This window comes from Gopherus flavomarginatus, chromosome 6 (genome assembly GCF_025201925.1).
Source record: "Gopherus flavomarginatus isolate rGopFla2 chromosome 6, rGopFla2.mat.asm, whole genome shotgun sequence".
Lineage (NCBI taxonomy): Eukaryota > Metazoa > Chordata > Testudines > Testudinidae > Gopherus > Gopherus flavomarginatus.
In genome coordinates, this window is record NC_066622.1 from 46,445,180 (window position 1) to 46,470,936 (window position 25,757).

The 25,757-nt window shown below is 46.1% G+C and overlaps 1 protein-coding gene across 8 annotated transcripts in view; it reads left to right on the forward strand.

Moving 5' to 3' along the window:
• Positions 1–25,757, forward strand: part of DOCK3 (dedicator of cytokinesis 3) — a 603,350-nt gene that overhangs the window by 469,248 nt on the left and 108,345 nt on the right. For 7 of the 8 annotated variants that reach the window (XM_050957666.1, XM_050957672.1, XM_050957667.1 and 4 more), the window contains exons 24-26: positions 4,011–4,203; positions 9,040–9,167; positions 11,896–12,042. In XM_050957666.1, coding sequence (XP_050813623.1) covers positions 4,011–4,203; positions 9,040–9,167; positions 11,896–12,042 — 468 coding nt within the window. The remainder of the gene's footprint in view (positions 1–4,010; positions 4,204–9,039; positions 9,168–11,895; positions 12,043–25,757) is intronic. The other variant, XM_050957669.1, reaches the window with a different exon arrangement.

Here is a 25,757-nt window from a genome sequence, read left to right on the forward strand (position 1 = left end):
AATTCCTTTATTAGTCACAAAGAAAAGTAACAGCTCAAGTCAATACCATAGGTCACAGCAGCTGCTCATAGTGGAAGAGTTCTGATTGATATGTCATTAACAACTAGGAAACCCTAGAAAAATTCACATCCTCAGTTTCACCATCACTACTGGAATCAATTGTGGATTGACTACAACCGTATTATGATATCCTTATTCATGTTTGGTAATGCCTTACTCTGCAAACAGTCCCATAGACTTCAGTAGGAGTTCACATAAGGTAAGACGCTCCTCAGTGTGAGTAAGGATGTCACAGTCTGGCTCTGTATTATTGTAAGGATCACTATACTAACATTTAAAACTTAACACTTTACACAGTAGGATCTTTTGTTGTATGTACATACCCTAGCTCAAATTGTGATTTGCATAGAGCTGACTGGTAATGCGGTGCTGGTTCTCGACATTCTCCATTGTTAAAATGCAATAAAAGACAGTTACAGATACATTTAATATTGTCCTAATAGGATTTTCCATGGAAGCAATTGCTGTAGTTGTCACAATAAAGTTTAATTATCCCAGTGGGAGGGAAAGTGGTCAGCAAGACAATCTCTCTCAAGATGTGGTCCACATTATGGCAGAGTTTGAGAACCACTGCTGCAGCCTTTGGTTTAATCACTTAGCAAGAGTATGGACCAGTGTCATCAGAAATCACTGCAACTTTCTACCAGGAAACTGACATTCGGGGAAAAATAGTGTCTGGGGAAACTATTCTTTTGTTTTTCATTTGGGCTATCATAAATACATAAGGGAAGCTGAACTGAGGACAGGATAGTTCTCTCTCTCTCTTTTTGCCCTGTGTTACTACTGTCTTTCGAAGTGTCTTCATTTCAGGCATTTGTATATTTATAAAAACCTGTCCTGTTTAATATTTGAAAAATTTACTTTTTGTTTCCCACTTGCCATTGTGTTGCCCCCTCGACCCTCATTGCCCCATAGGCCCCTCAGCCTGGAGGACAGGTGAGCGGAGCTGGGATATGTGCCCCACAAAAGTGTGGTGGTACTTCAAGGCCATCGTTTAATTCTGTAAGTAATAATCACCTTGCCTGCACCACTCTTTCATCATGGATGTTCCTCGTGACTCTCCTTTCCCTACCCAAATCCATCTTTTCCTGCATATAATCTTGGAGTGCAGTGTATAACTGTTCAGGTTTTTTTGAAAATAGGGAAAGAGATGTGGAATATTCTGGTGATGGATTGAACATGTAGGATTTCAAACACTGAAAATACAGTACAAGTGGTCATCAATACCTACGTGAGTCAACTTGCTCAGGAGAACCAACAATGAGTGGAAAAAATATATCCAGTCAGTCATGAAAGAGAACAGATACTGGATCTTATTCATCCATCAGTAAACAAGATATATTTAATAACTACATGGTCATGAAAAACAATGACGAGAAAGAAAATATTTTAGATCCAATATTGAAAGAGAAGAGATATTGGATCTTATGCATCCTTCATTATAAAGGATGCTTAACATGTTAATAGTCAGGAGAAGCAATGGTAGGAGAGAAGATATTTTAGACAAATGATGAAAGAGAAGATTTACTTGGACCTTGCTCATCCTTTCTGCTTCTACCAGGATGATTGTGACAAATGGCAATTTACAAGTTCAAGCCTTTTGTTATAATGATTAGGTTCTTTAAGTGCATGTATCACCGTATGATAGTAACGCTAGTCCAGTGCTTGTCTGTTGAGTATTTCATATCAATACTGATCCAGTAATGTTCTAGCAAAGACTTAAATCTAATAGTGAAGCTGGTTATTTAGAACAGCCCTGTTCCTGTTTCATTGTTTATATTTTCATACACTGATCCAGAGTTAGGTCTTTTGAGTGAATAAAAAGCAATCCAGATAACTGGAAAACTATTAAGCCATGACAGAAATGCTCAAGGCCTTAGCAAAAATCTTTCTTCACACTTCTCCTTTCACCCAGGATGTTAGAGATCTCGCTCTCCTTACTTCTTTCTCAACCATCACAGTGAAATTGATTCTGCCCTCTTTCCAGTTCAATGATCTGACAAGAGGAATATACCAGACCATTGCAGATACTTGTACAGAGAGCAGCCATACCCTTCTAAGAATTAATAAACCATCACAGAGATCCCGCAGGTTATCTAGCATATTATTGAACTATTACTAGGTTTCCTAAATCATTACAGAAATCCTCCCTCTCAGAAGAAAGATTTATAGGCAGGCTTCAGGCAAACTGTTGCAAGAATACCCAGGGCCATAATACCCAGCCCAAAGGCTGTCACAGATCTCCCAAAATTAGTCTACAGAATCATCAGATTATCACAGAGATAAACTGATGTAGAGATTCACAGCCATTGTAATAGCCTTCAAAGAGATACCTTGAAATATTTCAAAACTCTCAGATTGTTATTAGTTTAATTAAAAATCTATATGTTGCATGTGATGGCCCTTGTAAGCTCTTTAGGCCACTATGTAATCAAAATTGATTACAAGATAAGATGCGGGGGGATATAACAGGCAAGAGAAATGGAGGAAGGGGTGAAGGAATATAGAGAATGTTACAGACTATACAGGACAAATTGTTAGTTCTGAAAGGCTTTTGTTTTTATTTTATTCATAATTGCATTTTTTTATTTTTATTGTGCAAGGGACGTTAGCTAGAGGATTATTGTTTGTTGGAAGGATTGTGGATAAAGGTGTTTTGAAGAGGGAAATTGTGTAGTGTATAGAATCAGGGAAGATATTCCAAGTCTAAGAGCGAGCATGAGAGAAGGCACAGAAGTACTTCTGGGAGAAAAGAAAAAGTATGGGGAGGGAAGAAAGATTGGCAGAATAGAGGAGAATGGTAGACAGCCACTAATGAGATGTAGGCAAGAGCAGAGCTGGAAAGAGTCTAACAAATTGAGTTCAGTGATTTTGAAATTGTTACACAAAGGACTGTAGAGCCAGTTAAGGGATTCATAAAAGGGGATGATGTGGTCAAAAAGTGAGTTTCATGGTGACATTTTGGATAGACTGGATAGGAGTGAGGCAGTTGTTGGGAAGACTAGAGAAGAGGTTACAGTAGTCCAGATGGGAGGTTGTTAAGACATGCACAGAGATTTTGGATGCACTGTAAAGGAGAAAACAGAAGGATTTTAAAACATACTGAAAATGAGGGGTAAATGGGAGGAGTTAAGGATAACATCAGGCGTGTGGGCCTGGAGATTGGAAGGGCTCATGGAATTATCTGCTGTTATGGAGAAGTGAATATGAAGGAAGGACATGAGTGTGAAATGAAGAGTAAGGTTTTTGTTATATTGAGGTCCTTCCTCCGGTCCAGAGATACCTTCACAGATAACTCCAAGCTACTGAAGATATCCCCTTATAACAGAAATATTTTTGCTCTATTATTTGCATGGTATGATGCATAATTTTCATGCAAAATACCCTGCATCACTGTTGTACAAATACAGTAATATCATGTGGTGGTGCTTTTAAGAGTTTCACAGTATCTTACTTATAAACAACCTTTCAGAATGGTTTGTAAATCTTCCTTATTAAGTTGTTTCAGTGCAAAAAAACTTTATAGAATTTCTTTAACTCAGAAGCACTTTTTTTTCCATTAAAAGATAAAATCAAGAAAAAATATTTGGACCAGTTTGGGACTTTTTCTTTTTTTTCTCCTGTCTTTAAAAAAACATGAGGCTATAATATGGCCAGTACTACTGTGGTTTTTTTGTTTTTTTAAATCGCTCTGTTCTCAATTTATTATATAATATGTTGATATTGCAAAGCTTCAGAACAGAGCATAATCTTATATACCAGAAGTGCTTTGCTTTTGGGAGCTGCAGGGTGATACAAAGAGAGAACATCAGCCACCATTTTGAATGTAATAGCTTTTTTCAGACCCTTAACTCTGTTTTACCATTGTTTATTTGTATTTCACACAAATGTCCCTATTCTGTAGTTACAGAACTCAAAACTATCATAGCTTGTTCATTTTCTTTTTTCAGGCTGCTTTACTGAATTCCTTCCCTGCAATCTTCGATGAGCTATTGCAGATGTTCACCGTGCAGGAAGTAGCAGAGTTTGTGAGAGGAACTCTAGGAAGCATGCCTAGTACAGTGCATATCGGACAGTCGATGGATGTAGTTAAGCTGCAATCTATAGCACGCACTGTGGACAGCCGCCTTTTTTCTTTCTCGGGTAAGACAGTAGCATCCATTTGTAACACTTGCAGCTGAATGCCCCTGGTAAATCTGGCCAAGTGATAGTAGGATCATGTTGCATTTTTTGTAGCTGCTTTGTGGAGAACTATACCATGAAGAATACAAATAAATTTGGAGAAACTGTTAGCTATGTTGTACTTCTGGTGTATGTATGCACTTGATGTATATATTGTTCTACATATATGGAGCTTTTCCTACAGTGAACAATGTGATGTACTCTGTGATATGCGCCCATAAATAAATTTTGTGTGACTGCAGATAGTGGAGAAAACATGAGATTTAGGATACAGAACAATACTCTTAACTAGCATATCCACTGATTAAAAACACTCTTATTAAGTGATCACCCAATTATTATGATTATCAGTGCTCCAAGGAATACACTGTGCTACAACTCTAATATTATTTCTTATTACAACTGCATTGAACAAGACACAGATATGAAGACAGTCCCTGCCCCAGCAAGCTTGCAGCCTGGAAAACACTCACTGAAAGAGGAGCTGCAATGAGAGACCCAGGAAAGAGTCACTTCAGATATATATTTTTAAAAAATGCTTAATCTGAACATTTTTATTTTCACATTTATGGGGTTTATAAAAGAAGTGGGTGTTTTGGAGGCATTTGAATGAGGAAAAGGTGAGAGCCTGGTGCAGTGAGTTGAGAAGGTAATTCCATGTATAAGGGTCTGCATGAAAGAAGTTAAGAAGACAGGAGTGGAAGAAGAAAACAAAAGGGTTTTAGATGCTGGCATATTTGTCCAAAGAAAAGGACAGAGAGGAAACACTATAGACAGTGAGATCCAATAAGCCAGGGCTGGGTCTAGCAGGGCCTTGAAGGTGAGGAAGAAAGGATTAAACTTTACTGAAGTGGGTGACAAGGGGGAACAAGTGAAGCACATCAAAGAGGGCAGTGATGTTGTCTGACTGGCAGGCAATGGATTCTGTTTTTTTAAATACTTTAACCCTATTTTCCTTAGGGTTCTAAAGGCAGGAGCTAAGTAAACCTGACTCCTCTCTGTTAGCCTCTCCATTTCCTCCTCCTCTCTTTAACAAGGGATTCCGGCATCCAAAGCCCTCCTTTACCTGCTGTGGCAAAGTACCTGTCTCTCCTCTCCTAGCTCAGTCCTCCTCAGCCTTGGAGACACAGGCTTGGGCAAAGCAAAAGCCCTTCACAGTCGCTCAGGGTCTGGCTGATCCCTTCTCAGTCAGGCCCTTGTTCTGTTTTCCTCTCCTTCTGGGGAGAGTGCAACCTGCCTTGCAAGAAAAGTTTTTAGAGTTCAGCTGCCTCTACTCCCTGGCAGCTACTCTACTTCTCTCCTCCCCCCCTGCTTCCCTGCCAGGGAGGGTTTAAAAAGGGCTCCAGCCATTGGGGCCAGCTGAAACTAATTACCTCCCTGGTAACCCCTGTTCCAGCTGAACCTTATTCCTCCATGGTTAAGCCTTCTGGGACTAATTACTACCCCACTCTTGGTAGCTAAGTGTCCTGAATTTGCCACACTGCCAACCCTACAGCTTCTTAACCTCATTGCATTCCAATGAACAGAAAGCCTCACTGTTCCTTCTTGTTTCAGAGTGGTAGCCTGTATCAGCAAAAAGAATGAGGAGTACTTGTGGCACCTTAGAGACTAACAAATTTATGTGAGCACCAGCTTTCGTGGGCTAAAACCCACTTCATCGGATGCGTGCAGTGGAAAATACAGTAGAAAGATATTGTGACAAAGTTCCTCCTCTACTTTGGTGGATCCTGCGCTTATTGGCAGATTTGCTCACCTCAGTGTTCTTCCCCTCTTGTGGAACCCACAGTCTGGGTCAACTCCTTCTGTGTCTGATCAGGAGTTGGGAGGTTTGGGGGGAACCTGGGCCCGCCCTCTACTCCGGGTTCCAGCCCAGGGCCCTGTGGATCGCAGCTGTCTATAGTGCCTCCTGTAACAGCTGCATGACAGCTACAACTCCCTGGGCTACTTCCCCTTGGCCTCCTCCAAACACCTTTATCCTCACCACAGGACCTTCCTCCTGGTGTCTGATAATGCTTGTACTCCTCAATCCTTCAGCAGCACACTCTCTCACTCTCAGCTCCTTGCGCCTCTTGCTCCCAGCTCCTCACACACAAATCTGACTGACTAACTGGGAGGCTTTTAACTAGTTCCAGCCAGCCCTTGATTGGCTTCAGGTGGCCCAATCATTGTAGCTATCTCCACTGCCTTCTAGAAAGATCTTAATTGGCCCCAGGTGTCTTGATTAATCTGGAGCAGCTGCCATTTGGTTACCATGGTACTAGGGATTTGGTTAGCCTGGGGCTACATACCTATTCCTTACTACTTTACTGTAGCCATCTGGCCTTGCCCCATCACAATATATATACATAGAGGACATGAAAAAATGGGTGTTGCCATACTAACTATAACAAAAGTAATCAGTTAAGGTGGGCTATTATCAGCAGGAGAAAAAAAAAACTTTTGTAGTGATAATCAGAATGGCCCATTTCCAACAGTTGACAAGAAGGTGTGAGTAACAATTAGGGGAAAAATTAACATGGGGAGATAAGTTTTACTTTGTGTAATGACCCATCCTCTCCCAGTCTTTATTCAAGCCTAATTTAATGGTGTCCAGTTTGCAAATAAATTCCAATTTTGTAGTTTCTCGTTGGAGTCTGTTTTTGAAGTTTTTTTGTTGGAGTATTGTGACTTTGAGGTCTGTAATCGAGTGACCAGGGAGGTTGAAGTGTTCTCCGACTGGTTTTTAAATGTTATAATTCTTAACTTCTGATTTGTGTCCATTTATTCTTTTGCATAGAGACTGTCCGGTTTGGCCAGTGTACATGGCAGAGGGGCATTGCTGGCACACAATGGCATATATCACATTGGTAGATGTGCAGGTGTTCCTCTTCCTACTGGCCTGTTTTCCTTGCACCTATCCTCTCAAACACATGGCTGCCTTTGGTGCTGATTTCTATTTTCTCCCAGCACATGAGTCATTTGCGGCCTTTCTACAGGGGTAAGATCATTGGCCAGGCATACTAGAGGAAGGAATGAGGAAATCCTAGCAGTGAGAAGTCTGGGCCAACCAGAACTCACTGCTGGCAAGAATCCTGATGTGTGGCCTTGCCTCCCAATAGCCAGAAAACCTCCCTGCTTCCAACATTGCACCCTTTCCACTATTTTGTGCAATGAATACAGTCAGGTCCTTAAGGTGATGAACCCATAAAGATAAGTTAATTTCCTAAGAGTTAAATATATACAGAGTTTGACTCACTGAGCTGCTGTGAAAGCAGCATGAAGTGAACAAAGGGTCACACAGCAGGAAATTAATTCTAGCAAATTGCAATTCACACCTGTTGTTTGCAAGCATATTCACAGTATTCTTACCACTTCAAAAGTTATTTTGCCTCCCTTGGTGTCCTGCTGTTAATTGATTTATCTTGTTAGACTGACCTCACACTTGGTAAAGCAACCTCCATCCTTTCATGTATTTATACCTGCTCCTGTATTTTTCACTTCATGCATCCGATGAAGTGGGTTCTAGTCCACGAAAGCTTATGTCCAAATAAATTTGTTAGTCTCTAAAGTGTCACAAGGACTCCTCATTGTTTTTACATTCACAGTAGTTAACATCAGGCATGCCATTTAGGTGCACCATTAATTCATTGTTTAGTGACTTTGAAATGCATTGCACTGAAAATCTGTTCTCTAGCAATCCCACCAATTAATCAGGCATGCTGTTTATCAGAGGCCCAGTTAAGTGAATTCTACTGTATCAGCATCCTATATTAATATTAATTCCTCGGTTTCCACATACAGTAACTCCTCACTTAACGTTGTACTTATGTTCCTGAAAAATGCGACTTTAAGCGAAACGATGTTGAGTGAATCCAATTTCCCGATAAGAAGTAATGTAAATGAGGGGGTTAGGTTCCAGAGAAAAAAATTTCACCAGTCAAAAGACTATATTATACACATGTGTACAATATAGTCTTTTAAGTAAAATATTGTTTTTTGACTGGTGAAAAATTTTTCCGTGGAACCTAACCCCCTCATTTACATTAATTCTTATTGGGAAATTGGATTCGCTTAACATCGTTTCGCTTAAAGTCTCATTTGTGTGTGTGTGTGTGTGTGTGTGTGTGTGTGAGAGAGAGAGAGAGAGAGAGAGAGAGAGAGAGAGATGCGCATTGCCCCTATAGGTATGAAGAGTGGGGTCAGAAGTACCCTCCCTTGTTAATTAGTTCAGCAAGCTGAGACCAGACCGCAGCTGCAGCTGCTGCAACCTGGAAGCTCCCTCTGTTGTGTGTTTCCCCTGCTCTATGGAAGATGGGGTAAGCGGGGTGCAGGAGCAGGGGGGAGGAGAACACCCTGACATTAGCCCGCCTTCTCCTCCCCCCTACACAGCAAGCAGGAGTCTCGGGAGCAGCTCCAAGGCAGAGGGCAGGAGCAGCACATGGCAGTGTGGGGAGGGACTGCTGCAATTGCTAGCCTTCTGGGCAGCTGCTGCACAGGGAACTTAGGGGAGCGGGGAGCTGATAGGGAGAGCTGATAGGGGGGCTGTTGGTCCACCCTGGTTCCAACCACCCACCACCTACCTCCACCGGGCTGCTCTTCCTGCAAGTAGTGGACAAGGCAGGCAGCTGCCAAATGACCTTAGAAAGGAGCATTGCACAACTTTAAATGAGCATGTTCCTTAATTGATCAGCTTTGAAACAACGTTAACCGGGATGACTTTAAGTGAGGAGTTACTGTACAAAGTTTTTGGATAATATCAAGGTTGCTGAAATTCAGGTCCATCCTAGAATAATTCTGAGTCTTGTTTCCCTCTTTTAGAATCCCGGCGAATCTTGCTCCCTGTGGTTCTTCATCACATTCACCTTCATCTGAGACAGCAGAAGGAGTTACTCATCTGCTCTGGGATTCTCAGTAGTATCTTCTCCATTATCAAGGCCAGCACCATGGTAATCTGCCCACCTGTCTTCTCCATTCCAACACTAAATTACTGAAGAACAATCCAAGATAGTTTCTATTGGATATATATCTTTTTCAGTGAATCTTTTTATAACAGAACTCTAACTTTATTAGCAGCAAGAGAATTCCTTAAGTGAACGACTGCCTTTGTGTGTATGACTCATAGCATTCTGGTTACAGCATGTTCTTGCTGTGAACACACACACACACACACACACACACACACACACACACACACACACACACACACACACACACACACACACACACACACACCCCTAGCAAGACTGACACTGTTTAATTTTCTTCACCCTAGCCTGGAACTCACTTATCTGTGGTGCTCAAAAGCCCTACCCAGTCCTGTCACTTGCAGTTGTGTAGGAGACAGTAATTAGCACTTTATTGTGAATGTTAAGAGAACTCTGTAAAATTATCTAATCAATGAAATCATGCTTATTTTCAGAAATTGCTGCTGATTTAAACAGCTGACTTTGATCTTCAGGATACTCTTATCTCGAATGCCACCTCAGTCATTTTTTAAAATGTTCAGAGTTTCCTACAGGGCAGTGAAATATCCCAAGTTACTCCAAAGGAGGAAGTCTGTGGCGTTTAAAATAAGTGACATCAATGAGTATTTTGAACTGTACGCTGTAGTTCTGTAAGTTTGAATGGGATGAAAGAAACAATAAAATAAAGTAATGTTTCCACAGAACATAGGGGAACAGAAGTTGGTCCCATGGAGTACATAGGTCTCTTATTATGGATTTATATTAGGGCTGTCAAGCGGTTAAAAAAATTAAGCATACGATTAAAAAAATTAAGCACGCGATTAAAAAAATTAAGCGCAATTAATCGCACTGTTAATAATAGTATAACATTTAGTTAAATATTTTTGGATGTTTTCTACATTTTCAAATATATTTATTTCAATTACAACAGAATACAAGGTGTACAGTGCTCACTTTATATTTATTTTTTATTACAAATATTTGCACTGTAAAAAACAAACAAAATAATATTTTTCAATTCATCTAATACAAGTACTGTAGTGCAATCTCTTTATTATAAAAGTTGAACTTACAAAGGTAGAATTATGTACAAACAAACTTTTAAAAAATAAAACAATGTATAACTTTAGAGCCTACAAGTCCACTCAGTCCTACTTCAGCCAGTCGCTCAGACAAACAAGTTTGGTTACAATTTACAGGAGACAATGCTGCCCACTTCTTGTTTACAATGTCACCAGAAAGTGAGAACAGGCATTCACATGGCTCTGTTATAAGCTGTCACAGCAAGACATTTACATGCCAGAGGTGCTAAAGGTTCATACGTCCCTTCATGCTTCAACAACCATTCCAGAGGACATGAGTCTATGCTGATGATGGGTTCTGCTCGATAACGATCGAAAGCAGAACAGACTGACACATGTTCATTTTCATCATCTGAGTCAGATGCCACCAGCAGAAGGTCAACTTTCTTTTTTGGTGGTTCAGGTTCTGTAGTTTCCACATCTGAGTGTTGCTCTTTTAAGACTTCTGAAAGCATGCTCCACACCTCGTCCCTCTCAGATTTTGGATGGCACTTCAGATTCTTAAACTTTGGGCCCAATCTCACATTGGGACCCTCTTTGCGTTTTGTCAGATCTGCTGTGGAAGTGTTCTTAAAACAAACGTGCTGGATCATCATCCAAGACTGCTATAACATGAAATATATGGCAGAATGCGGGTAAAACAGAACAGGAAACATACAATTCTCCCCCAAGGAGTTCAGTCACAAATTTAATTAATGCATTATTTTTTAACGAGCATCATCAGCATGGAAGCCTGTCCTCTGGAATGTTGGCCGGAGCATGAAGGGGCATACAGATGTTTAACATATCTGGGATGTAAATACCTTGCCACACTGGCTACAAAAATGCCATGTGAATGCCTGTTCTCACTTTCAGGTGACATTTTAAATAAGGAGCAGGCAGCAGTATCTCCTGTAAATGTAAATGTCTTAGAGATTGGCTGAACAAGAAGTACAACTGAGTGGACTTGTAGGCTCTAAAGTTTTACATTGTTTTGTTTTTGAGTGCAGTTATGTAACAAAAATAATCTACATTTGTAAGTTACACTTTCATGATAAAGAGATTGCACTACAGTACTTGTATGAGGTGACTTGAAAAATACTTTCTTTTATCATTTTAACAGTGCAAATATTTGTAATCAAAATTAATAATATAAAGTGAGCACTCTACACTTCGTATTCTGTGCTGTAATAGAAATCAATATACTTGAAAATGTAGAAAAACATCCAAAATATTTAATAAATTTGAATTGGTATTCTGTTGTTTAACAGTGCAATTAATCGTGATTAAATTTTTTAATCACGATTTTTTTGAGTTAATCACGTGAGTTAACTGTGATTCATCAACAGCCCTAATTTATATCTTTTGACGTGTTCCAATATCCTTCTATCAGGGAGGGAAGAGGTGAGAAGTCACATACTGTAATATTGCAGCCACATGATAGTGTCTGCTATGTAGGGTGATGTTTATTTTCTCTCTCCAAACCTCCATCTCCAGGAACCTCTTTTGGTAACAATTCTTCCCGAGCTTCTCTAAAATTATCAGAATCCCATTAGGAAGGCTGTTCCTGGCATGGTTGGAGCTGCACATTTGGCTTGCCATTTCTGTCCTCAGCTACTAATTGTCTGTTTTCTTACTGCTCATTGTAGGAGGCAGATGTAGTGGAGGAGGTTGAGATGATGGTGGAGAGCCTCCTGGATGTACTTTTACAAACTCTGCTTGCTATCATGAGTAAATCGCAGTCTCAGGAGGCGGTAAGAGGGCAGCGTTGCCCGCAGTGCACAGCTGAAATCACTGTTAGTAACTAACAATCAGGTTCTATTTCCTGCTTCTCTAACATTCAGCTCCCTTTATCCAACTCCCTCACAACCACCTACACCTCATTACCATCTCTCCTGCATGAACGATCACAGCTTTCTCTCCTTTCCTTCCCACTCATGAATTCATTCCTTCCACTCTGAAAAAATCTGTTACAGTGTACTAGTCAGGCTGCTTCATGTTTACATCAGCAACTGATGAGGCCCAGAAAGCTTTCCGGTTGCTGTAGTTACTGTCTTGGATTACATTTGAAGCTATGATTGCAAATTACCATTTGATAGTCTTTGGCAGATGTTAATTAGGTGTTGATTTAGGGCTCCACCTCTAAATGGGCACCAAAATAGCATTGGGAATATCTTGATTGCTCACCAGCAGGCCAGTGCCATTCACTTCAGTTCCTGGAGAGATTCTGCTCAACTGATGCACAGTTATCACTTCCCACAAATGAAACAGGTGCATCCTTCTGGAGAAGGAAATAACAGATAGGGAATCGAGTGTGTTGCTGAGCTGGGTGGGAGGAAAGGAGCAAAGAGAGATGAAAACAGCACCAAACCTGGTCTTTGCAAAGGGTGCTAATACGCTTACAGCTGGCCCAAATTACTCAGCAGCATGGGATAAAGACGGAATGAGAATTCTTCCTTGTCCTTCACTAAAAGAGGGGGGAAAGAATAAAATTCCCGTCCAGCCTTCTCCCTGGACTCATTGCACTACATATTCTGTCCTAACCCTATTTTTACTTGATTCAAACACTGAGCTGAGATCGGCATCATTTGTGTTGTCAATCTGTTCTCCAAAACACCTTCCACCCAGTGTTAATTTTCTTACAAATTGGCTGGGAATTTATGTGTGTTGAGCAGGTAGATGTACAGTCAATGCCTCAACACTAAGAACAAAGTTGATTCCTAACCTCTTGTTAGCTAAAATGCAGTAACAAACATAAGGTAAATTCCTAATGAAGACAAGGCAGTTTGTAGGGGCGAGTCTGGGGTTTACCGTCACTTGCTAACATGTTACAACTGCAATTGCCTTTTCTTCACTATTTTACGTTCTTTCGCTTACATCTGTTAGCTAAGTATCAGAGGGTAGCCGTGTTAGTCTGGATCTGTAAAAGCAGCAAAGAATCCTGTGGCACCTTATAGACTAACAGACGTTTTGGAGCATGAGCTTTCGTGGGTGAATACCCACTTCCTCAGATGCATGTAATGGAAATATCCAGGGGCAGGTATATATATGTGTGCTAGCAAGCAAGCTAGAGATAACGAGGTCAGTTCAATCAGGGCCTCATCCTCCCTGATTGAACTGACCTCGTTATCTCTAGCTTGCTTGCTAGCACACATATATATACCTGCCCCTGGATATTTCCATTACATGCATCTGAGGAAGTGGGTATTCACCCACGAAAGCTCATGCTCCAAAACGTCTGTTAGTCTATAAGGTGCCACAGGATTCTTTGCTGCTTTTACATCTGTTAGCTAACACATGGTAAGAACACACCTTTTTCTTAATAAAGACAAGGTATTAACATTAATTGGAGTAGCTCAGAAAAGTTTATAAACATTTCAGAGCATGTGGGCAGATACCTGAGTCCATCTGAAAAAGGAAATTGCCCAGGACGCTCTCAGATATAAAATCTCTTCAGAAACATTCTTCATGAACATTCATATTTAGCACAGTATCTGTAATGTGTGACACAAGATTAGGTACTTCTTAAAAAATCTTTGCAATTGATTAAAAATAAATTGTTCTTCTTTGAGTGCTTGCTCATATCCATTCCAGTTAGGTGTGCGCGTGCCGCGTGCACATTCGTCGGAGATTTTTACCCTAGCAACACTCAGTGGGCTGGCAGGGCGCCCTCTGGAGTGGTGCCGCTATGGCCCCTGATATATACCCCTGCCGGCCCGTCCGCTCCTCAGTTCCTTCTTACCACCCGTGTCGGTCGTTGGAACAGTGGAGCATGGCTTAGCTGATCTCCACCTCCCTAGCTCTTCGCTCGTTTATATAGTTATTGTGTACATAGTTCGTTTTCTGTAGTTCTAGTTAGCATTTATATTAGTAGTTCTTATAGTAGTTGTGTATATAGTTAGAGGGGATCGGGGGTTAGCTCCTTCTCCTCCCCCTGGTACCGGGGCCCATGCCCAGTTCACCGGGCTTCAAACCCTGCACGGCCTGTCATTGGCCGATGCCCACAGGAGACCCGCACGACTCCTGTTTGAAGTGCCTGGGTGAATCTCACCTTGCGGACAAGTGCCGAATCTGCAAGGCTTTCAAGCCCCAGACGAAGAGAGAGCGGGACATTCGCCTCAAGCAACTTTTGATGGAGGCAGCTCTAACTCCTCCATCCTCGGCACCGACTCCGGCACCGGGGATGAGTGCTCTCTCCACACCGGAGCGCACGGTTCCAGTAAAGGCTCCTCGGAACCAGCCTTCACCGGCTCAACCTTCTGGCCGGCACCGATCCCTCTCCCCGAGGAGCAAGAAGAACAAGGCTCCTGCAGCACCTGTATCTACTCCGCAGTGGAAGCGTCCATCCAAGGCAGACCGCCCGGCACCGTCAACTGCCGCAGCACCACTTTCCTCCGCACCGTTGATTCCGGTCTCTCAGGAGCTGTTGAGTCCGGTGCCTGCCAGCTCCCCAGCGCATGCTGTGGTCAAGCTCGTCGTGCCCTCGACGCCGGAGACCTTCTCCACAGCTCGGGAACTGATTGCTCTGACGGAGCCTGACTGCCCCAACCCCCAGCACCGCTGGTGCGGGTTGTTCAGTCATTGGGCAAGCCCGCCATGATGAGGCCATCTTCGCCGGGCACTGCAGAACACCACCGGTCCCGATCCAGGTCCCGCGGACACTCTCAGTCCCGCCATCGCTCCCGATCCCGGCACCACTCGCAGTCCCGGTACCGCTCTCCATCCCGGTACCGGTCGTACTCGTGGCACCGCTCGAGGTCCCGGTCTCCATCGCGGTACTCGCAGCACCGGTACAGATCCCAGCACCGCCGTATCTCTCGCAGCCGATCTCGGCATGGAGACGTGAGGCACCGGTCGACCTCCCGGCACCATGCTGGTTGCAGGTCCCGGTCCCGCTCCCAGCACCGCTGCGACTCTTGGTACCATTCACCGGTCCCGTGCAGGCAGGAGTCCAATGGACACAGAGATCTGGTCCAATCGACTTCGGCTCCTCCTTGGCCTTCACGTCATCCATCCGTCTCCTCCCATGCAGACAGTGCCTCCTACGGGGACTCGGATATGCATGCCCATGGCCCGGACCATGGACCTCATCAGTGATCCTTTTGGACATATCATCAAGCCCAAGGCGAACCGACTGGCCCATCACGCTCCGGTCACTCAGAGCACTGTGTGCCCGAGGCCACCGTCAGTCGACCTCCCCTTGCTGGCACAGAGGAAACCAGTGCACACACACCGGACCCACAGGATCTTCCAGAGACGGAGGTGCCCCCGGACCAGGCGTCAATGCAGGACCCACTCGTCCCGGGGCTGTCATCCTCCTCTTCCCCGGATGAGGCAGTAGCGGGGACGTCATCATCGGGGCCACCTCTGATTGACCTCCGGTCATACCAGGACCTTCTGCGGCATGTCGCCCAGAATATCAGCCTGCCGGTAGAGGAGGTTCCAGAGGTGGAGGACCTGGTGATTAGCATCTTGTCCGCAGAGACACCCACCAGAGTGGCTCTCCCCTTTATCCGTTTGATCCAGGCTAGAGCAGACACTATCTGGCAATCCCTGGCTTCCATCCCACCCACAGCCAAGGGGGTCGAACGGAAGTACATGGTGCCTTCCAAGGGGTATGAGTACCTCTACTTGCACCCCGCTCCCTGTTCATTGGTGGTACAGTCTGTCAACGTACGGGAGCGCCACAGCCAACAAGCCCCCGCGCCAAAATCTAGGGAGGCCCAGCGCATGGATTTGTTGGGACGGAAAATCTATTCCGCAAGAGGCCTCCAACTCCGCATAGCGAACCAACAAGCCCTCCTGGGCAGATACAATTACAATACCTGGGAGGCAGTCAGCAAGTTTGCCGAGTTGGTTCCACAGGATTCCCGCCAGGAATTTGCAGCACTCCTGGAGGAGGGGAAGAGGGTCGCAAGGACCTCCTTACAAGCCTCGCTAGATGCCGCCGATTTAGCGGCTAGAACGGTCGCCTCTGGCATAGCCATGTGCCGTATATCATGGTTTCAAGTGTCCGGCCTGCCTCCTGAGTTGCAACATACCATACAAGACTTGCCGTTTGATGGACAAGGCTTGTTCTCACAAAAGACGGACCCCAGACTGCATAGTCTAAAGGACAACCAAGTAATTATGCATTTGTTGGGAATGCATACGCCTCAGACTCAAATATGGTCCTTCCGCTCCCAACCTCAGCGCCCTTACCCCCTACCTCGGCCAAGGCAAGACTTTGCCAGAAGACGAGGTCATACCAATCGCAGACGTCAGTCTGGACCTCAAGGGGGTAACAATTCCGATCCCACCAAACCAACACCGGGACCCAAATCAAATTTTTGAGGGTGCACCCGAGAGCAGTGTACCAATTGCCTCCCCAGATCCCTTTCAGTTCTACAAACACCTTTCCCCGTTCCTTCCTGCCTGGTCCCAGTTGACGTCAGATCGTTGGGTCCTACATACGATGGAGCTTGGATACCATCTTCAGTTTGTTTCACCCCCTCCGTTCCATCCCCCCTCCTCATCCCTCTTCAGGGACCCCTCTCACGAGCAACTCCTCATCCAGGAGGTCCGCAGGCTCCTCTCAATCGGAGATATAGAGGAGGTTCCGGAGGAGTTAAGGGACAAGGGGTTTTATTCCCGATATTTCCTAATTCCCAAGGCGAAAGGGGGCCTCTGGCCTATCCTAGACCTGCGAGGACTGAACAAATTCATCAAAAAGTTCAAGTTCCGCATGGTATCCCCGGAACCATTATTCCTTCCCTGGATCCCAGAGATTGGTACGCCGCTCTCGACATGCAGGATGCATATTTCCACATTGCAATTTATCCCCCGCACAGGAGGTATCTGCGCTTTGTGGTAAATCATCGACACTACCAGTTTACTGTCCTCCCCTTTGGCCTCTCCTCAGCACCTCGTGTCTTCACGAAGTGTATGGCGGTCGTCACTGCTTCCCTACGCCGTCATCGAATACACGTCTTCCCTTACCTCGACAACTGGCTTATCCGAGGGGCCTCCAAGGCACAAGTCATCAGCCATATGACCGTTATCAAGGACCTGTTTATGCGTCTAGGCCTGATCCTCAATCTAGACAAGTCCACTCTGGTACCTACGTAGAGGATAGTTTATCGGGGCTATCATAAACAGATAGCTAAGGGTTAATGTCTCTTACACCTGGAAAGAAGTAACCTGAAACACCTGACCAGAGGACCAATCAGGAAACAAGACTTTTTCAAATCTGGGTGGAGGGAAGTTTGTGTGTGAGTCCTTTGTTTTTTGGTCTTGAATCTGTCCCTCTCGGCTATGGGAAGGATTTTTCTGTTTCCTGCTTTCTAATCTTCTGTTTCCAAGTTGTGAGTACAGAGATCATAAAACAATATGGGGTTATTGTTTTTTTCTTTTGTATTTACATGGTGTAGTTGCTGGAATGTTTTGAATTGTATTCTTTTTGAACAAGGCTGTTTATTCATATTTCTTTTAAGCAAATGACCCTGTATTGTCACCTTAATACAAAGAGACCATTTTTATGTATTTTTCTTTCTTTTTACATAAAGCTTTCCTTTTAAGACCTGTTGGAGTTTCTCTTTAGTGGGGAACTCCAGGGAACTGAGTCTGTACTCACCAGGGAATTGGTGGGAGGAAGAAGTCAGGGGGAAATGTGTGTGTGTTAGATTTACTAGCCTGACTTTGCATTCCCTCTGGGTGAAGAGGGAAGTACTTCTGTTTCCAGGACTGGAAACAGGGAGGGAACACCTGAAGGGGGGGAAGGGAAATGGTGTATTCCCCTTTGTTGTGAGACTCAAGGAATTTGGGTCTTGGGGTCCCCAGGGAAGGTTTTTGGGGGGACCAGAGTGCCCCAAAACACTCTAATTTTTTGGGTGGTGGCAGTTTTACCAGGTCCAAGCTGGTAACTAAGCTTGGAGGTTTTCATGCTAACCCCCATATTTTGGATGCTAAGATCCAAATCTGGGAATAGGTTATGACAGGGGCAATGCTGGACTCCAACCTGGCGACAGCCAGTTTACCCCCCCACCGGTTTCAGGTCATAGTCTCCCTTGTCCAAAGTCTTCAGAGTTTTCCAACAACCTCTGCTCGCACTTGCCTTGGTCTCCTCGGTCACATGGCTGCATGCGCATTCGTCACAAAGCATGCCAGGCTGCATATGCGTCCTCTCCAAATCTGGCTCACGTCCATCTATCGGCCGGGCAGAGACACCATAGACATCATTCTGACAGTTCCGCCGAGCATTCTCGGCTCCCTCGACTGGTGGCGAACATCGTCCCGGGTGCATGCAGGTCTGCCGTTCCATCCTCCCCAGCCCTCTACATCCCTAACAACGGACGCGTCCTCTCTGGGCTGGGGTGCTCATCTAAGGCACCTGCGCACCCAAGGCCTTTGGTCGTCCCAGGAGTTGACGCTACTCATCAATGTCCGGGAGCTGAGAGTGGTCCGGCTGGCGTGCCAAGCGTTCCAGCGCCATCTGCAGGGCCGTTGTGTTGCAGTATTCACAGACAACACAACGGCCATGTATTATATAAACAAACAGGGAGGGACACGGTCCTCCCCCTTGTGTCAGGAAGCGATCCAACTGTGGGACTTCTGCATAGCCCACTCCATAGACCTAGTAGCCTCCTTCCTCCCAGGAATCTGGAACACGCTCACAGATCATCTGAGCAGGTCCTTCCTGGCGCACGAGTGGTCCATCCGTCCGGACATTCTCCATTCAGTTTTCCGGAGGTGGGGCTCTCCCACATAGACCTCTTTGCCTCCTGGGAGAACAGGAAATGCCAGGTGTTCTGCTCCCTACAAGGTCGCTCCCCGGGCTCTCTGTCGGACGCTTTCCTCATTCCGTGGACGGGCCACCTCTGTTATGCCTTCCCATCATTTCCTCTCGTCCACCAAGTTCTACTCAAGCTCCACAGGGACAAAGCCCGCCTTATCTTGATCGCTCCGGCTTGGCCGAGGCAGCATTGGTACACCATGCTGCTCGACCTGTCTCTGTCAGACCCAATTCCCCTGCCACTCTGCCCGGACCTGATCACACAGGACTTCGGCAGGCTGCACTACCCGGACCTGCAGTCCCTTCATCTAACTGCATGGCTACTGGCTGGTTGAGCCAATCAGAGTTGCATTGTTCCGCCGCAGTGCAGCAGGTGCTGCTGAGAAGCAGAAAGCCCTCCACGCGATCAACATACCTCGCTAAATGGAAGCGCTTCTGTCACTGGTGCGCCCAGCAGGACCTTTCTCCGCGGTCTGTATTAGTCCCCACTATCTTGGACTATTTATGGTCTCTCAAAGAGCAAGGTCTAGCGATCTCTTCTCTAAGAGTGCACCTTGCAGCTATTTCCACCTTCCATCCCGGGGAGGCTGGCAGTTCCGTTTTTCCCACCCTATACTTTCCAGATTCCTCAAGGGCTTGGAGCGACTCTATCCTTAGGTCAAACGCCCAACCCCTACCTGGGACCTGAACCTCGTCTTAACCAGGCTCATGGGGGCCCCCTTTGAGCCTTTAGCCACATGCTCGCTACTGTACCTGTCCTGGAAGACAGCATTCCTAGTCGCTGTCGCCTCGGCTAGACGAGTCTCAGAGCTTCAAGCTTTGACTGTGGATCCTCCGCATACAGTGTTCCATAAGGACAAGGTACAGCTGCGACCACACCCAGCGTTCCTCCCTAAGGTTGTCTCTGCCTTTCATGTTAATCAGGACATCTTCCTGCCAGTCTTTTTTCCAAAGCCACACTCATTGCGACGGGAACAGCAGCTGCATACTCTGGATGTCCCCAGGGCTCTCGCCTTTTACATCGAGAGGACCAAACCCTTCTGGCGTTCACCTCAGCTATTTGTAGCGGTGGCAGAACATATGAAGGGCATGGCAATCTCTTCCCAACGGATTGCATCTTGGGTGCCAGCCTGCATTCGGGCATGCTACGAGTTGGCTCACGTCCCGACTGGCCATCTCACTGCCCACTCTACTCGGACTCAAGCCTCATCTGCCGCGTTCTTGGCCCATGTTCTCATACAGGACATCTGCCGCGCGGCCACCTGGTCTTCCGTCCACACCTTTGCATCGCACTATGCATTGGTCCAACAGTCCAGAGACGATGCTGCCTTCGGTTCAGCGGTCTTACATTCCGCAACGTCTCGCTCCGACCCCACCACCTAGGTAAGGCTTGGGAATCACCCTAACTGGAATGGATATGAGCAAGCACTCGAAGAAGAAAAGACAGTTACTCACCTTTGTAACTGTTGTTCTTCGAGATGTGTTGCTCATATCCATTCCACACCCGCCCTCCTTCCTCACTGTCGGAGTAGCCAGCAAGAAGGAACTGAGGAGCGGATGGGCCGGCAGGGGTATATATCAGACGCCATAGCTGCGCCACTCCAGAGGGCGCCCTGCCGGCCCACCGAGTGTTGCTAGGGTAAAAATCTCTGACGAACGTGCACGCGGCGCGCGCACACCTAACTGGAATGGATATGAGCAACACATCTCAAAGAACAACAGTTACAAAGGTGAGTAACCGTCTTTTTCAATAGCTTAGGGACACAATTGCTACAAGGAGACATAGTCATAGCAGGGAACTAGTAATGTTGAGACAGATACCATTCCTGACAGCCACTGACTTGCAATCTTACCTTTGACACAATGCCTAACCCCTTTATGCTGTTGTCATGGTATAATCCCCACTCTGAACCTTAGCGTCCAAAAAGATGGGATACCAGCATGAATTCCTCTAAGCTTAATTACCAGCTTAGAACCTGTAGCGCTGCCACCAACCAGGAATTCCAGTGCCTGGTACACTCTGGTCCCCCCAAAACCTGGCCCGGGGACCCCCAAGACCCAGTCTCTCTGGATCTTAACACAAGGAAAGTAAACCCTTTCCCCCACCATTGCCTCTCCCAGGCTTCCCCTCCCTGGGTTACCCTGGAAGATCACTGTGTGATTCAAACTCCTTGAATCACAAAACAGAGAGGACAATTCACCTTCCTCCCTCCTTCTCTTTCCCCCTCCCAGACTCTTCCTGAGAGAAAGTAATCCTGGCACAGAGAGAAATCAGCCTCTCTCTCCCTCTTCCCTCCTTTCTCCCCACCAATTCCCTGGTGAATCCAGACCCAGTCCCCTGGGGTCTCACCAGAATAAAAAAACAATTAGGTTCTTAAACAAGAAAAGCTTTTAATTAAAGAAAGAAAAAACAGTAAAAATTATCTTTGTAAATTTAAAAAAAAATGGAATAGGTACAGGGTCTTTCAGCTATAGACACTGGGAATACTCTCCCAGCCTAAGTATACAAGTACAAATTAAAATCTTTTCAGCAAAATACCAATTTGAACTCCTTTCAGCCAAATGCACATTTGCAAATAAAGAAAACAAACATAACCTAACTCACTTTATCTATCTAGTACTCACTATTCTGAACTTATAAGAGCCTGTATTGGAGAGATTGGAGAGAAACCTGGTTGCATGTCTGATCCCTCTGAGCCCCCAGAGTGAACAACAACCAAAACTAACAGCACAGCACAAAAACTTCCCTCCCTCAAGATCTGAAAGTATCCTGTCCTCTGATTGGTCTTCTGGTCAGGTGACATTCAGGCTTACTGAATTTGTTAACCCTTTACAGTCAAAGAGATATAAAGTACTTCTGTGCTATTAACTTTTCTTATCTGTTTATGACAGCTGTACTCTTCAAATGTGTAAAAATGGGGATTTTTACTCACCTTTGTAAAGCACTTTGAGAGGCTGTGGTGAAAGGAGCTATATAACTGCAAAGCATTATTTACTATGTAAGACCTTGATTTCAGAGCAGCTTCTCCTACATACTGGGAGAGAGACCCCTTGACTGTCTGTATTGACTGTTTAAACTCTGATATTTGTAATAAGTCCTATGAAAAAAAGAGCACACACAGCTGAGCCTCTGAGAGTTTTTGCTTTGTATTAACAGGCAATAGAGAGAATTTGTCATACAGTATTTTTAATCTCTGCAAATGAGCTTCTTCTTCAAGTGTTTGTTCACGTCGATTCCACATTAGATGTGCACGTGCCGCGTGCACGGATGTCAGAAACTTTTTCCCTTAGCGGGTCCCGTCAGGTTAACAGGGGAGCCCCCTAGAGTGGCACCTCTATGCTGGTGCATATATACCCCTGCCGACCCGACCCCCCCTTCAGTTCCTTCTTACCATCCATGGCGGCGTTGGAACAACTCTTCACGCGCTTGTGAGTGATTCCTTAGCACAGTTGTAGCAGTTATCAGTAGTTAGCAGTTATTTGTAGTTAATAGTTACCAGTAGTTAGTACTTCTTTATACTACAGTTAAGCTTCCTTTGTTTTAGGTGTCTGAAAGTTGTTTCTAGCACCACCCCTGGGCTGCGGGGCATGCCGCAGGCCCAGTGGTTTAAGGCTTGTGCCACGTGCCGCAAGCCTATGCCAATCAGTGATCCCCACGACTCCTGTCTCCGCTGTTTGGGAGAATTGCACCAGATTGAGTGCAGTTACTCATGGAGGCCGCGCTGCAACCTACGGCCTCGGACCATCCGGCTTCGGTGCCGGTGTCCTCGGTGCGGAGTGCCCCGGCATCAGTCTGTGATTTGGCACCGGTGGGGCACCGAAGCAACAGGACAAGCTCCGGCACCGCTCAGCCTCTCCAGTACAGTCAAAGGGGCAGCCTAAAGACAATAGAGGGCGCTCCCCACATAAGAAGGCGGCATCTTCCAGGGGACCGAGCACTCAGAGGGGCATTGTGGCCCCAGGACATATACCGGCACCGGTGGCTCCGGTGCCGCAGGGCCCATTGAGCCCCAGGCTAAATGAGTTGCATGCAGAGAAGGGATGGAAGACATCCTAGAACAGTCCTCTACGCCAGACACCTTTGAGGCGGCAAAAGACCTCATTGAGCTGTTGGCGGAAAGCCCCCTCCCTGGCAAGGAGAAGCCTCCGGCACCATGATGGAGGGTGCCATCCAGAGACAAGCCGGCAATGGAGCGCCACTCAAGGTCACCCTCCCGGCGCCAGTCCCAGTCAAACTCAGCCTCTGTGGACCCCCAGTTACCTTTGGCTCAGCAGGACTCGATGGCACCGAAACCTGAGCCAGCATATGGCACCATCTCCGCTGGCACACTGCTCCCCAGCACCGTCACTAAGCCGGCACCAAGGGGATATAAGGCCGTAGTCCCCAGCCCAGGGTAGAAGGCAGCCATCCCAGTCCCGAGAGCATTGGTACCAATCCCAGTCCCAGTCGGTGAGGTGCCGCTCTCCAGCATCCTGATGGCACCATGCCACGGCACTGCCTTGGCCTTTGAGGTTGGCATTCTCGGAATCCGAGGTCAACTCAAGCAGTTCCAGCTACACCCACAGGGCGCCGGCTAGCAGGGAGCCTGTCATGGTATAATTCCCCACTCTGAACCTCTAAGCTCAATTACCGGCTTAGTACTTGTAGAGCTACCACCAACCAGGAATTCCAGTGCCTGGTACACTCTGGTCCCCCCAAAACCTTGCCCGGAGACCCCCAATACCCAGTCCCTCTGGATCTTAATACACAGAAAGTAAACCCTTTCCCTCACCGTTGCCTCTCCAGACTTCCCCTCCCTGGGTTACCCTGGAAGATTACTTGTGATTCAAACTCCTTGAATCTTAAAACAGAGAGGAAAATTCACCTTCCCCCCTCCTTCTCTTTCCCCCTCCCAGACTCTCCCTGAGAGAGACAGTAATCCTAACACAGAGAGAAATTAGCCTCTCTCTGCCCCTTCCCTCCTTTCTCCCCACCAGTTTCCTGGTGGATCCAGACCCAGTCCCCTGGAGTCTCACCAGAATAAAAAAACAATCAGGTTCTTAAACAAGAAAAGCTTTTAATTAAAGAAAGAAAAAACAGTAAAAATTATCTTCGTAAATTTAAAATGGAATATGTTACAGGGTCTTTCAGCTATGGACACTGGGAATACCCTCCCAGCCTAAGTATACAAGTACAAATTAAAATCCTTTTAGCAAAATACACATTTGTACTCCTCCCAGACAAATACACATTTGAATTCCTCCCAGCCAAATACACATTTGCAAATAAAGAAAACAAACATAAGCCTAACTTGCCTTATTTACCTAGTACTTACTATTCTGAGTACATAAGAGCCTGTATTAGAGAGAGGGGAGAGAAACCTGGTTGCATGTCTGGTCACTCTCAGAACCCAGAGAGAACAACAACCAAATACTAACAGCACACACACAAACTTCCCTCCCTCAAGATTTGAAAGTATCCTGCCCCCTGATTGGTCCTCTGGTCAGGTGACAGCCAGGCTTACTGATCTTGTTAACCCTTTACAAGCAAAAAAGATATGAAGTACTTCTGTTCTATTAACTCTTAACTATCCGTTTATGACAGTGCCCCAGACTGCGTGGCATCCCCAGTGGGGCCCGCCACAACAATGGCCCTTTTGGACACCGTGGGCCTATCATCAGCAGCAAGGGACCTCCTCCAGAGCTTTGAGGTCCAGCTGTTCGGTGCATCAGTCCCAGTCCCCACACAGGCACCCGTCTACACCCAAGGAGGCTACGGTATCCAGGCAGCGAGACGCTTCTCCGAAACACCAGTGAGTGGAAGCAGCACCGAGCTTGGGGCCATCCTGGGGAGTCAACCAGGTAGGGATCAGATGTGCCCCTGGCCTATGATGAGGGTCAAGAAGAGCAGGTGAGGAAGCACAGCAGGACCTCACCTCCTCATCATCCCCAGACAAAGCTGTGGTGGGCACGGCAGTTTCAGGGCCTCTCCCAGTTGAACACGGGGCACATCAGGAGCTGCTCTGCAGGGTCACCCAGAACTTGGACCTACAGGCAGAGGAAGTGGTGAAACAGGAGGATCTTATGGTGGACATCCTAAGCCCTGAATGCCCCTCCAGAATTGTGCTCCCACTCATAAAGAAAATTCAGTCTAACTACAAGACAGTCTGGCAAATCCCAGCCTCCAGTGCACCGACAGCAAGGGGGATGAAGAGGAAGTACTTCACCCCCTCCAAGGGATATGACTTCCTATTTTGTCATCCAGCCCCCTGTTCGCTGGTCGTCTCAGCCGTGAATGAATGGGAGCGTCATGGCCAGGAAGCCCTGGCCCCCAAGGCCAAGGAGGCTAAATGTTTGGACCTCTTTAAAAGGAAGGTCTGCTCCTCTGAGTGCCTCCAATTAAGGATTGTGAACCAGCAGATGATCCTAAACAGGCACAATTTTAATTCCTGGGCAGCAGTTTCCAAATTTAAAGACTCCTTGCCTCGGGGCTCTCAACCTGAGTTCACGGCCCTTGTGGAAGAGGGAAAGGCAGTTCCCAAGACCTCTTTACAGGCCTCTCTGGACTCGGCAGACACAGCAGCAAGAACAATTGCCTCAGGTGTGGTGATGACGTGCTCGGCGTGGCTTCGGGCTTCAGGCCTTCCACCAGAGGTCCAGAACACCATCCAGGACCTCCCCTTTGAAGGGTCAGGCCTCTTTTCTGACCAGACGGATGCCAGGCTGCCTAGCCTTAAAGACTCCCGGGCAACCCTCAAGTTG